The 14,522-nt window shown below is 36.0% G+C and overlaps 1 protein-coding gene across 5 annotated transcripts in view; it reads left to right on the forward strand.

Annotated features, from left to right (window-relative positions):
* The window catches only part of PALS2 (protein associated with LIN7 2, MAGUK p55 family member), a 105,395-nt gene that overhangs the window by 49,871 nt on the left and 41,002 nt on the right, over positions 1-14,522 (forward strand). For 4 of the 5 annotated variants that reach the window (XM_087429011.1, XM_087429014.1, XM_087429020.1 and 1 more), the window contains exon 3: positions 13,613-13,765. The exons of the other annotated variant lie outside the window; for it this stretch is intronic. In XM_087429011.1, the coding sequence (XP_087285137.1) occupies positions 13,613-13,765 (153 nt within the window). The remainder of the gene's footprint in view (positions 1-13,612; positions 13,766-14,522) is intronic. 5 annotated transcript variants of the gene reach the window in all.

Here is a 14,522-nt window from a genome sequence, read left to right on the forward strand (position 1 = left end):
ATAACCTGAATAGCCCTATATCCGTTTTTTTGAATTGAATACTTGCAGTTTAAAACTTGCCTGCAAAAGAAGCTCCAGCCTAGATGGTCTTCACAAGAAAATTCTGTCAAACATTTAATAAAGAAATAATACCAATTCTACATGAGATCTTCCAGAAAAAAAAGAAGAGAGGGGAACATTGCCTGTGTTGTTTTATGAAAGTTAGTGTCACCCTAAGATCAAAACCAGCTAAAGACATTTCAAGAAAATTACAGAATGGTATCCCTCATGAACATAGGCATCAAGTTCTTTAGAAAATATTACCAAATCAAATCCAGCAACATATAGAAAGGGTAACACCCATTACCAAGTGAGTTTTGTCTCAAAAATGCAAGGCTGTCTTAACATTTGAAAACCAATTAATATTTGTCACCATTTTAATGACATGATAAGAAAAATCATATGATCGTGTTAATAGTTGCAGGAAAAGCGTTTTACAAAATTGCACATCCATTCCTGATAGAAACTCAGCAAACGTAGAAGCAAATTATCTCAACCTGATGAAGGGCATCTATTAAAAAAAAAAACAAACCACAGTTAACATTGTAATTCATGGTGGAAGATAGAATGCTTTCCTTCTAAGATCACTTCTATTCAACTTTCATCAATTTTCTTAAACTTCATACTGGGGGTCGTAGCCAGTGCAAAAAGGTGAGGAAAAATAGGTAAATAAAAGGCATACAGATTGAAGAGGAAAAGTAAACTGTCTTTATTCAGGGATGACATTATCATCTATGTTGAAAATCCTAAGAATCCACCAAAAGGAAAAAGAATTCTAGAAATAATAAGTTTAGCATGATCACAGAATACAAGATCAACTACATAAATCAATTGTATTTTTATGTACTAACAAGGAGCAATTGGATGTTGTAATTTAAAGGAATAGGGATAAATTTAACAAAATATGTGCAAGACCTATAGACTGAAAATTTAAAAACCTGGCTGAAATTAAAGACATATAAATGAAGGGATTGGAAGGCTCAGTACTCTTAAGATGTTAATTCTCCACAAACTGAGCTGTAGATTCAGTATAATCCCAGTCAAAATTTCAGGCTGACAAGATGATATTGAAATTTATAAAGGACCTAGGCTAGCCAAAACAATTTTGAAAAAGGACAAAATTGATGTCTTCCACAACCTGATTTCAAGGATTACTATGATCCTGCAGTAATGAAGACAATGTGGTTACTGGCAGATAAATCAGTGGCGCAGAAGAGAGTCCAGAAAGAGACTAACACATATATGGTCAACTGATTTTTGTTAATAGTGCCATAGTAATTCAATGAAGAAGTAGCCTTTTCAATAAATATTGCTTGAACAATTGAATATTGATATCCAAAAATTTAGCATCTTTTTCCTCACCCAAATGCAAAAATTAGCTCAAAATAGATCATAGATCTAAATGTAAGAGCTAAGACTATAAAACTTCTAAAAGAACCACAGGGAAAACCTCTTTGTGACTTTGGATTAGAGAAAGACTTTAAGATAAGATAAAAACCATGAAGCATAATGAAAATTTTGATTAATTAGATTTTATCAAAATTAAAAACTTTTCCTCTTCAAAAGACACCATTAAGAAAGTAAAAGGACAAGGTACAGACTAGGAGAAAATATTTGCAAAACATATGTCCTAGAAAGGAAGCTGCTCATTCATTGCTGGTAGCAATACAAAATGGTTCAACTACTTTGGAAGACAGTCTGGCAGTTTCTTACGAAGCTAAACATAGAGTTACCATACAATCCAGCAACTCACCCAAGTGAGTTGATAAATTATGTCCAGACAGAAACCTACACATGAATAAATTATGTCCAGACAGAAACCTACACATAAACAGCTTTATTCATAATTGCCAAAACTTGGAAGCAACCAAGATGTCCATCAGTAGGTTCATGGACAAAGTGTAGATATACAGTGGAATATTATTCAGTGATAAAAAGAAATGAGCTATCAAGCCATGAAAAGACATGGAAGAACCTTAAATACATATTGCTAAGTGAAAGAAGCCAGTCTGAAAAGGCTACATGCTGTAGGATTCCAGCTATATGACATTCTGGAAAAAGCAAAAACTATAGAGACAGTACCAAAAAATCAGTAGTTGCCAGGGTTTTGGAGAGTGCAGGGGAGGGGTGAATAGATGGAGCACAGGGCATTTTTAGGGCAATGAAACTATTCTGTATGATACTGTAAAGGTGGATAGATGACATTATGCATTTGTCAAGACCCATGGAACTGTACAACACAAAGAGTGGACACTAATGTAAACTATAGGCTTTAGTTAATAATAGTGTATCAATATTGGCTCATTAATTATAACAAATGTATCACACTAATGCAAGATATGAATAAGGGAAACAGGGCAGATATATGGGAATTCTCTGTACTTCCTGCTCAATTTTTCTATAAATCTAAATTTACATTAGGATTCACTCTTTGTGTTGTATATTCTATGAGTTTTGACAAATGTATGATGACATGTAGTGTCTTTGTCTAGTTTTGGTATTAGAGTAATGCTGACCTTATAGAATGGGTTAGGAAGTGTTCTGCCTTCTGGAAGAGACTGTAGAGAATTGGTATAATTGCTTCCTAAATGTTTGGTAGAATTTACCAGTGAACCTATTTGGTTGTGGTGCTTTCTGTTTTGGAAGGTTATTAATTATTGATTTAATTTCTGTGACAGATATAGGACTACTCAGATTATCTATATCTCTTTTTGCGAGTTTTGGTGGATTGTGTCTTTCAAGGAGCTGATCCATTTCATCTAGGTTATCAAATTTGTGGGCATAGAATTGTTCGTAGTATTCCTTTATTGTCCATGGCATCGGTAGTGATGGCCTCTCTTTCATTTCTTTTTTTTTTGGTTATTGTGGTAACATTGGTTTATAACATTATATAAATTTCAGGTGTACATCATTATATTTTATTTCTGATATTAGTAAATTTGTGTCTTTTTTTCCTTGATTAAGCTAGTAAGAAGTTTATCAATTGTATTGATGTGTTCAAAGAACCAGCTTATGGTTGCATTGATTTTTTGTCTATTAGTTTAGTGTTTTCAGTATCATTAATTTCTGCTCTAAATTTTATTATTTCTTTTTTCTACTTAATTTGGATTTAATTTGCTCTTCTTTCTTGAGTTTCCTAAGTTTTGGAAGTTTAGATTATTGATTTTAGATCTTTCTTTTCTAAATATGCATCAAGTGCTATAAATTTCCCTTTAAATACTGTTTTCACTGCATCCCACAAAATTTGATAAGTTGTATTTTCATTTTGTTCACATATTTTTTAATTTCTCTTCAGACTTCTTCTTTGACCCATGTGTTATTTAGAAGTATGTTGTTTTGTTTCAAGTATTTTGGGATTTTTCAGCTATCTTTCTCTTATTGATTTTTTTTTAATATAATTTATTTCTTAGTTTAATTCCATTATGGTCTGAGACCATGCATTATATGACTTTTATTCTTATAAACTTCTTAAGGTATGTTTTATGGCCCATACTGTGGTCTGTCTTGGTGAATGTTCCACGTGAGCTTGAGAAGAATGTGCACTCTGCTGTTGCTAGATGACGTGTTCTAAAGATGTTAATTAGATCCAGTTGATTGATGGTGCTGTTCAGTTCAACTTTGTCATTACTGGTTTTCTGTCTACTGGAATATCGATTACTGATAGAGGGATGCTGAAGCCTCAAACTACAGTAGTGGATTAATCTGTTTCTCCTTCAGGTTCTATCAAACTTTGCTTCATGTATTTTGATGCTCTGTTGTTAGGAGCATATACATTATGGCCTGTTATGTCTTCTTGGAGAATTGAACCCTTTATCATTATGTAATGCCTCTCTTTGTTCCTGATAATTTTCCTTACTCTGAAGACTGCTCTGGGGCCGGCCCTGTGGCTTAGTGGTTAAGTGCGCGTGCTCCACTACTGGCAGCCCGGGTTCAGATCCCGGGCGTGCACCAATGCACCGCTTGTCCGGCCATGCTGAGGCAGCGTCCCACATACAGCAGCTAGAAGGATGTGCACCTACAACATACAACTATCTACTGGGGCTTTGGGGAAAAAAAGGGGAAAAAAAAAAAAAGGAGGACGATTAGCAATAGATGTTAGCTCAGGGCCAGTCTTCCTCACACACACAAAAAAAATTACTGCTCTGTCTGAAATTAATATAGCTACTCCAGCTTTCTTTTGGTTAATGTTAGCATGATATGTCTTCCTCCATACCTTTACTTTTAATCTACCTGTATCTTTGTATTTAGAGTAGATTTTTTGTAAACAACATATACTTGTCTTATTTTCTTACCTTATTAAAAGACTTTAATAAAAATTCAGGTTTTTCTTATCTTTTTTAAAGTCTTATTAAAAGACAGTATTGGGCCGGCTCCGTGGCTTAGCGGTTAAGTGCGTGCGCTCTGATGCTGGCGGCCCGGGTTCGGATCCCCGGCGCGCCCCAAGGCACCGCTTCTCCGTCCAACCCGGGGCTGAGTCCCACGTACAGCAACTAGAAGGATGTGAACCTATGACATACAACTATCTGCTGGGGCTTTGGGGGGAAAAAAATGAATAAATAAAATCTTTAAAAGACAGTATCTTTTAATTCGCGTATTTAGACCATTGATGTTTAAAGCAATTATTGATGTCAGATCTCTAACATGTTTTTACTCTTTTTTATTTGTTACCCTTGTTCTGTGTTTCTTTTTTGTTTGATTGGTCTTCCACTTGTTTTCTGCCATCTCCATTTTAATTGAGCATTATATATGATTTCATTTTTTTCTCCTCTCTTGGCCTATCAGTTGTACTTATTTTTAAAATTTTTTTAGTGGTTTCCCTTGATTTTGCAATATACATTTACAGCTAATCTAAGTCCACTTTCAGATAACACTATATTCCTTCACAGGTAGTGCAAGTACCTAATAACAGTATTTCCAATGTCTCCCTCCTATCCCTTATAACATTTCAGTCAGTCATTTCATTTATCCGTAAGCTATAATCACCAAATACATTGCTGCTATTATTTTTTGAGCAAACCGTTATCCATTAGATCAATTAAGAATTTTTTAAAAGATTTTATTTTACAGTTATTATTTTTTTCTTTTTTTTTCTTTTTTTTTTTTTTGTGAGATCAGCCCTGTGCTAACATCTGCCAATCCTCCTCTTTTTTTGCTGAGGAAGACTGGCCCTGGGCTAACATCCATGCCCATCTTCCTCCACTTTATATGGGACGCCGCCACAGCGTGGCTTGCCAAGCAGTGCGTCGGTGCGTGCCCGGGACCTGAACTGGCGAACCCCGGGCTGCCGCAGCAGAGCGCGTGCACTTAACCGCTTGCGCCACCGTGCTGGGCCCGTATTATTTTTTTCTAATGTTCTTTTCTTTATGGATATCTGAGTTTTGGACCAATATCATTTTCCTGTTCCTGAAGAACTTTTTTTTAGTATTGTTTGCAAGGCAGATGTACTAGTGACAAATTCCCTCAATTTTTGTTTGTTTAACAAAGTCTTTATTTCTCCTTCACTTTTGAAGGATAATTTCACTGGATAGCTAATTCTAGGTTGGTAGTTTTTTTCTTACAACAATTTTAATATTTCCCTCCACTTTTCTTCTTGCTTGCATGGTTTCTGAAAAGAAGTCCAATGTAATTCTTATCCTTGCTTCTCTATAGGTAAGATGTTTTTTCCCTCTGTCTTCTTTAAAGATTTTCTTTTTGTCTTTGATTTCCTGCAGTTTGAATGTGATGTGACTAGGTATAGGTTTTTTGGTGTTCTCTGAGATTGCTGGGTCTGTGGTTTGGTGTCTATCATTAATTTTGAAAACTTCTCAGTCATTATTGCCTCAAATATTTTTTCTGTTCCTTTCTCTCTTTCTTCTCCTTCTGGTATTCCCATTATGTGTATGTTGCACCTTTTGTAATTGTCCCACAGTACTTAGATATTCTGTTCCATTTATTTGATTCCTTTTTCTCTTTGATTTTCGATATGGGAGGTTTCTACTGACATATCCTCTGGCTCACTGATTCTTTTTCATGTGCTTATTAGCCATTTGTATATCTCTGGAGAAATGTCTATTTAAATCTTTTGCCCATTTTTGAATCAAGTTGTTGTTTTTCTGTTGAATGTTTCGTTGCTAGTGCCGTTAAGTTGATTCGGACTCCTAGTGACCCTGTGTACAGCAGAGTAGAACCCTGCCTGGTCTTTTTTTTTTTTGCACCATCCTCTTACCTTCCAGCTATATCAGACAATGCTCCACTGCTATTTGTAGAGTTTTCATGGCCATTTTTTTCCGAAGTGGGTGGGCAGGTCCTTCTTCTTAGTCTGTCGCAGTCTGGAAGCTCCACTGAAACCTGTCCACCGTGGGTGACCCTCCTGGTATTTGAAATACTGGTGGCACAGCTCTTCAACATCACAGCAACATGAAGCTGCCGTATGACAATCGGCAGATGGATAGTATGATTCCCTGACCAGGAAATGAACGTGAGCCATGGCAGTGAGAGCACCAAATCTTAACCACTAGACCACTAGGGCTGGTGGTGTTGAATGTTAGGAGTTCTCTGTATATTCTAGATTTTTTTTTTTCTCCTTTTTTTCCCGTTTTCTCCACAAAGCCCCAGTAGATAGTTGTATGTCATAGTTGCACATCCTTCTAGTTGCTATACGTGGGACGCCGCCTCAGCATGGCCGGACAAGCTGTGGTCGGTGCCTGCCCAGGTCTGAACCCAGGCCGCCAGTAGCGGAGTGCGCGCACTTAACCGCTAAGCCATGGGGCCGGCCCCTAGATATTAATCTCTTATCAGATGTATGATTTGCAAATATTTCTCCTATTCTGTTGGTTGCCTTTTTACTCTTGATATTGTCTTTTGGTGCACAAAATTTTTAAATTTTCATGAAATCTAATTTACCTGTTTTTTCTTTTGTTGCCTTGTGCCTTTGGTGTCATATCCAAGAAATCTGCCAAATCCAATGCTGTGAAGCTTTTGCCCTCTGTTTTCTTCTAATAGTTTTATAGAAAATGTAAAGACCTAAAAGTCTCACATTTTGAGTTAATTTTTTTATATAAGGTTAGGTAAGAGTCCAACTTCATCCTTTTGCATGTGGATATCCAGTTTTCCCAGCACCATTTGTTGAAAAAAACTGTTCTTTCCCCATTGAGTAGTCTTAACACCCTCATCAAAAATTTTTTGATCATATATGTGAGGATTTATTTCTGACCTCTCTATTCCGTTGGTCTGTACGTTTGCCTTTATGCAAGTACCACACTGTTTTGATTACTGTAGCTTTATAGTAAGTTTTGACATCAGGAAACGTGGGTCCTCCTACATTGTTCTTTTTCAGGATTGTTTTGGCTGTTCTGGGTCCCTTGCAATTCCATACAAATTTTAGAATCAGCTTGTCAGTTTCTACAAAGAACTTTGCTGGGATTCTAATAGGCATTGTATTCAACCTGTAGATTGTTTTGGAGAGTATTGACATCTTAACGATGTGAAGTCTTCAGATCCATGAACGTGAAATGATTTTCCATTTATTTAAATCTTTGTTAGTTTCTTTCAACAACGTTTTGTAGTTTTCGGAGTATATGTTTTGCGCATTTGTTAAATTTGCTTTATTCTTTCAATGCTATTGTGAATGGAATTATTTTCTTCATTTCATTTTCATATTGTTCATTCCTAGTGTACAGAAGTACAATTGACTTTTGTACATTGATCTTGTATCCTGTAACCTTGCTGAACTTGTTTATTGGTTCTAATAGTTTTTTTGTGTGTGTGTGAGGAAGATCAGCCCTGAGCTAACATCCTTGCCAATCCTCCCCTTCTTGCTGAGGAAGACTGGCCCTGAGCTAACATCTATTGCCAATCCTCCTTTTTTTTTTACCTTTTTCTCCCCAAAGCCCCAGTAGATAGTTGTATGTCATAGTTGCACATCCTTCTAGTTGCTGTATGTGGGACGAGGCCTCAGCATGGCCGGACAAGCGGTGCATCGGTGCGCGCCCGGATCTGAACCCGGGCCGCCAGTAGCGGAGCTCACACACTTAATCACTAAGCCATGGGGCCGGCCCGCTAATAGTTTTTAAGTGGATTCCTCAGGATTTTCTAAATACAAATCTATGAGTAAAGATAATTTTTCCTCTTTCTTTCCAATCTGGATGCCTCTTTTTTCCCCTTGACTAACTGTCCTGGCTAGAACCTCCAGTACAGATGTCAAATAGAATGGTGATAGCAGGACATCCTTATCTTGTTCCCAGTCTTGGGGGAAAGCGTCTATTAAATATAATAGTACTGTTAAATATGGTCTGTTCTAAATCTTGATTTTTTGCATTTGATTCCATATCAGTACTATAAAGCACCCTCATTCTTTGTAAAAGTAGCATGATTTTCCGTTGTATGAAAATACCAAAATTTTTTAGTCAACCTTCTGATAGATATTTGGATGACTCTTTCTCTTACAAATTGTACTGGAATGTGTAGTCTTGCTACATGTTACTTTGCACATGTATGTATATCTTTAGGGTAAAACTTAAAAGAATCATTGTTGTTTTGGTAGATATGGTCAAATTACTTGCTAGCGTGTTCCCACCAGAAAAAAATGTGTGTGTACCTGTCTTCTGCCATATTCTCACCAACATATGTTATCAGAATTTTTATCCTTGCCAATCTGATAAGGAAAAAAAGAGTATTTCATTATAGTTGTAGTCTGCACAACTCTTATCATCAATGAGGTTGTGTATCTTTTCACATGTTTAAGAGGCATTTAGATTTGCTTTTCTCTGAGTTTTTGTTCATTTCTTTGCCCATTTCTCTTAATGTGTTGTTGATCTTTTTCTTGTTGGTTTGTGCAAGTCTTCTATAGGTAGGGAAATTAGCCTTTTGGCTGTAATATGATTTGTAAGTATTTTGACCCTAGTTTGTCATTTGTGTTTTAACTCTGCTGATTTTTGACAAGAAGGAATTTTAAATGTTCATGTAGTTAATTTTATTGGGCTTTTTGTTAGTTTGTTAATTTATAGCTTTCAGATTTTGCATCATAGTCAGAAAAGTCTTTCCAGCTCAAAGATTATAAAAAGATTCTTTTATATTTTCTCTGAATACTATTAAAGCCAATATGATTAAATACTAAAAATATTCTTTCTCCTTTTAAAAAGTATAAGATTCCCATTTCTAGTTTTTTTTTTTTTTAATTTATTTATTTCCCCCAAAGCCCCAGGAGATAGTTGTATGTCACAGCTGCACATCCTTCCAGTTGCTGCACGTGGGACGTGGCCTCAGCACGGCCGAAGAAGCGGTGCATCAGTGCGCTCCCAGGATCCGAACCCGGGCCGCCAGCAGCGGAGTGCGCACACTTAACCGCTAAGCCACGGGGCCAGCCCCCATTTCTAGTTTTTTGACATCTGTGTGGTTCTCCTAATTGTACAGGTATCTCTAAGAGCAGCTCAGCTCTCTGAGTACCTTGAGATATAATTTATCTAATCCAAGGATTTGAACTCCTTTTGGTTAACTGATTTCTTTTTTTTTTTTTTTTTTTTTTGTGAGGAGATCAGCCCTGTGCTAACAACTGCCACTCCTCCTCTTTTTTTGCTGAGGAAGACTGGCCCTGGGCTAACATCCGTGCCCATCTTTCTCCACTTTATATGGGACGCCGCTACAGCATGGCCTGCCAAGCAGTGCGTCGCTGTGCGCCAGGGATCCGAACCGGCGAACCCCGGGCCGTCGCAGTGGAGCGCACGCACTTAACCGCTTGCGCCACCGGGCTGGCCCCTAGGTTAACTGATTTCTAACAAGTTCTTTACTCATTAGAGAATTCAATTCTATCTCATCCTTTTTGATATAATGTATGCAGAAGCAAAATAAAAATTTTCTCCATTCCTTCTCTTATTTCTACTTTTTGCTCAAATTCTTATTTGTTTTTGACTATTTGTGGACTTCTCTTGATCTTTCTTGTTCTAAAGTCTCTAGAATAAAAGAAGAGGATGACTCTTGACCACGCTCAAACCTATTTCCCCTTTACTTAGCTTTCTCAAGAAATAGTTGATGAGCAATTACTACATGCTTAGCCATGTTCTAAGAAGATAGAAAAAAAATTTATCGTATTTTGATTCTTCCTTTTAAGAGAGAAAGGCAATACACATAATAATAATACTATTGTTATTACTAGATAATAGTATTTGTCACTTTAGATTTGTCACAACTGTTGTTTAAAATTTTTTTTTGTTTGCAAACATGGTTGGACTGTGCTTGGGTAAAATACCCAGAAGTTGTGAAGAACTTTTTCTTCTCTGCAGTTCATTTTTCTGAGGTGCTGTGGTGAATAGGATTCTCAGAAGTGGACATAGAAGAAGGCTAGGCCATATTTGTATCAGCTCCAAATGTTCTACAAAGCCAGTCATGGCATGTTCTTCCAACCACTTGTGGCAGGTGAAATATGTTTTTATTGAGTTATGAGAACTTGCTAATAATGCTTTTTCTTAAAGGAAACAAGAACCATTTATTCAAATAGCATATGATTCGTCTGTCCCTCTGGTCAGTTTTCAGTGTTTCTTTTGGCTTGTTTTGGTTTGATTCGTTAAATTCAAGTTGATAACTGCCTCTTAAAGCTACTAAATAAATTCTAACTTTTAAGTGAATAGAGGTCCCAATTTCTTTCACAATATCTTAGAACTTAAAAAGCTACATATTAACAAATATGAATCTGCATTTGCTTCCTTGGGAAAATTAAAATTGATCTTGATTGAACTCAACTATATTTCAGAAATTGGTGTTCCATATTAATATAATTACAGCTGCAGTTTTACTAAAAAACTTTTTCTTCCTCTGAGAATTTCTGTATTGTGTAGTGCGAGTCTTTCCTACCATAGAACCAATCTGTGCAGTTGATGTGAAAAGACCTTCATGTATCTTTGTTTGTTTTTGTAACATAATTCTGTCCTCCTACTTGACTTCATCTTTCTCTTTTGCCATTAGTCTTTCCATATTGCCCACTGTCCTCACCCAATTTGGGAGAAATAAAGTGGATGAACATAGAAAGGAAGGGATATATCAGAGTTTTCAAGTCAGTGATCTTTTCTGTTCCTTTACTTGTCCCAAAGTCTTGAATCAAACCAAAATCTCCCAGTGTCTAAAGTGTTGTTACCATATGCAAATCATGTAACATAGGATATTATAGAAAATATAATGACATAGTACCTGAAAATTATAAGCCAGTCATTATCTGTTCCCTGGAGAAACAGGTGGTCTTTATAGCTCTTACTTAGAGCAAAGGAGTGAAGGTTGTAGGGGTGGATGGTCTTCTGAACCATAGGAGTATAAAATAACTATGGGGATAGATATGGTGGAAAAGAGTTAGCTTAACACGTCTGGACTGGAAGAGCCCTGCTAAGAAGCAACAATTCAACTAGCCGTCAATGAGAGCATATCTCACACATTTGAATGAGTGAGAATAATGCATCATATATTAGATTGAATAATTTATAGTGATAAAGTCGAATAAGCTTTAGTAGGTAAGAGCTCAGGCCTTGATATTAGGCTACCTGACTCTGCAAATTACTTGATTTCATTTTGCATCAGTGTCTATGTCTATAAGGTGAGGATGATAATAACATACCTACCTTTGCTGAATACTCATCCACACACACTCACACTGCACTGAAAATATAGTTCCTGGCACAAAAAAAAGCCCTTAATAAATGTTAAGATTCTTTCCTTCCTTTTTTTTCTTAAACTTTCTTATACTACCATAAGGGTATTAGAGTATTACTTGCTAACGATGCTAAATTAGATATTTGTTAACAGCAAATTTGTATTAAAACAATTAGCAATTCTAGCTTGTTTTGTGAGAGTTAACTAATTATGTACATTATTTTAGTTTTTTTCCCAGTGTTAATAATCATTCCATGATATATGTTGAGTGTCCTCATCATCCTAACCTTATCAGGCATGTATTATACTTTCAGAAAATTACAAATTTACCTATTCTCATTCTTTATGGCATTTTCTAGTCTTCTTAATTTTCTTCATATCTAAATCTGATAGAAACTCTTTCTCTGTTTAAATTACATTTGGTCTTTGACATTTTTCTTTGCTTAATAACAGTTATAATTTCTTCTTTATCAATTTATTTCATGACTTAAAATTTTTTCTTCTGAGGTGTTTCTTAAAAATGTTGCTTAATATGTGGCCCCATTTTCCACTTATAAACTTATTTCACTCTTGTGAATCACCTAGAAAAAACACAATTAAATGAAAAAATTGCATTTTTAAAATTAGAATATGTGTTTGGACTCTGAAGGATCCACTCGATATGGTAGAAATAGCATCTAAAGCATATAGGTATCAGAGAAAGTTTAGTTGATACTATTGCCACTTGAAATTTGGATTTTTCTTCAGCACTTACAGAAGTGAATCTTAAAATATTAAGTATAAGATTTCTCATCTTACATTGTTTCATTTATAAATTTAATCTTAATAATTATGCTTTGCCTGTCTTCAAACCCAGACAGCAACCATCTGTCAGAAAAACAAAGACACGTAAAAGGTGGAGCCTGCCTAGTGTTCCTTCTCAGTTTGAATTTAAAACACTGCTTTACTCCTACTATTAAAGGATAATTAGGACTACTTATTTCCTGTGACAGTATGATTCATGGTCCACTTCCCGTGGAAAAGATTGTGAGATTTAAAAAAAAAAAGCTTAAGATGCAGAGACATTAGGGGAATGATCATGCAGTCGTTCAAGGTCCAGTGCAAGAGCCACTTTCCCTGAATTGACTTCTTTTTTGTGCTTATTTTCAAAACTGGAAAATGGCAGCTTTAGGATTCTAGGGTTCCCCAAATGATTTTTATTATTTTTTAAATGGTATCCATATAATGATTATGTTCCTCTTCTTTATTTTTATTCTTAATCATTTATTTTAATAAATCATAAACAGTATCATCTAGAGTTTGAGCCTACATTAGAAACTCATTAGAAAATTCTGTTGGGTAGGAAATATAATACATTTTTTACGTTGTCATCTGGCCTTTTCAGTTTTTTTCATGGTTTAATTATAAAAATGAGTTTTCTGCGGACTGACCCTGTGGCTTAGCGGTTAAGTGTGCGCACTCCGCTACTGGCGGCCCGGGTTCGGATCCCGGGCGCGCACCGACGCACTGCTTCTCCGGCCATGCTGAGGCTGCATCCCACATACAGCAACTAGAAGGATGTACAACTATAACATACAACTATCTACTGGGGCTCTGGGGGGAAAAAAAGGAGGAGGATTGGCAACAGATGTTAGCTCAGAGCCAGTCTTCCTCAGCAAAAAGAGGAGGATTAGCACAGATGTTAGCTCAGGGCAGATCTTCCTCACAAAAAAAAAAAAAAAAATGAGTTTTCCGTGACTTTTAGGATAGGAATAGGGGCCAAGATTTATTATAGTGCATGACAGCATTTACTGTAAAATCCATATATTGCCTCTGATTGAAATATTAAATTTAGTTTCAAGGACTCAAACCTTTAAGTAATATCTTTTAAAACTTCTTTATGAAAAAGAAACAAATCAAGGAGAAAACCACAGTCTGGAGCAAAACACTGTGTTATTACTTTAGTATACTGTTGTCTTTTCAGGCTCATGAGAGGCTAGAAGATTCAAAACTAGAAGCTGTGAGTGACAATAACTTGGAATTAGTCAATGAGATTCTTGAAGATATCACTCCTCTAATAAATGTGGATGAAAATGTGGCAGAACTGGTTGGTATACTCAAAGAACCCCACTTCCAGGTAAACTGTCCCTGTCACTCTTCTCTGAAATTCCCTGTATTCCCAAAGTATTCTCCGTTAGTCAAGTTACAGTTTAAAGTGATTTTTTTAAGATTATGTAGGGCCATATTTTGTAAATATGTAAATTCTAACTTAGGTATTTGAATATCCTGATATACTGAGAATATATAAACAGACACACATGACTAATACACACTACATAAATGTATAGTGTCTGTCACAGATATGCAGCAGAATGGATTTTCCTTTGTGTAATTTCACCATCAGACCACATGCTAGAGACGGTTTCTTCCTGTGTTAGTGGAATTTTCTTCCTCACTACCACTGTTTCCCAGGCCTCCTTGTGACCAGTCTTACACATTTTCAGTATTGCTTCTAAGACTGGGGTGCAGTCGATGACCTTGGAACAAAGGAAAGCTGTGTGAGGATAGAAACTGGTACATGACATACTTTCCATAGGTACAAAAAGTAAGTGCAATTTAAGCATTGGTCTATATCAGTGCAGAGTTAATGAGTTTAACAAAGAAGAATCAGTTTCAGGAGAGAAAGTGGTGGGGGAGATTGCTTACAGACCTGTAATTAAGGCAGTGTGGTACTGGGCATTTTTTTTTTTTTTTTTTTACCAATTTTCAAAGTAATTGTTTAAAATAGCAAACTCAAATGATAACAAATGAGTTTTTTCAGTCCTTCTGTTTTTTAAATAGCATTGTAGATTATGAATTTTTCATTAATTCAGTATGTGTCAATCCTTTACAAT

Source organism: Ceratotherium simum, chromosome 1 (genome assembly GCF_057802395.1).
Source record: "Ceratotherium simum simum isolate JZ-2026a chromosome 1, ASM5780239v1, whole genome shotgun sequence".
Taxonomy (NCBI): Eukaryota; Metazoa; Chordata; class Mammalia; order Perissodactyla; family Rhinocerotidae; genus Ceratotherium; species Ceratotherium simum.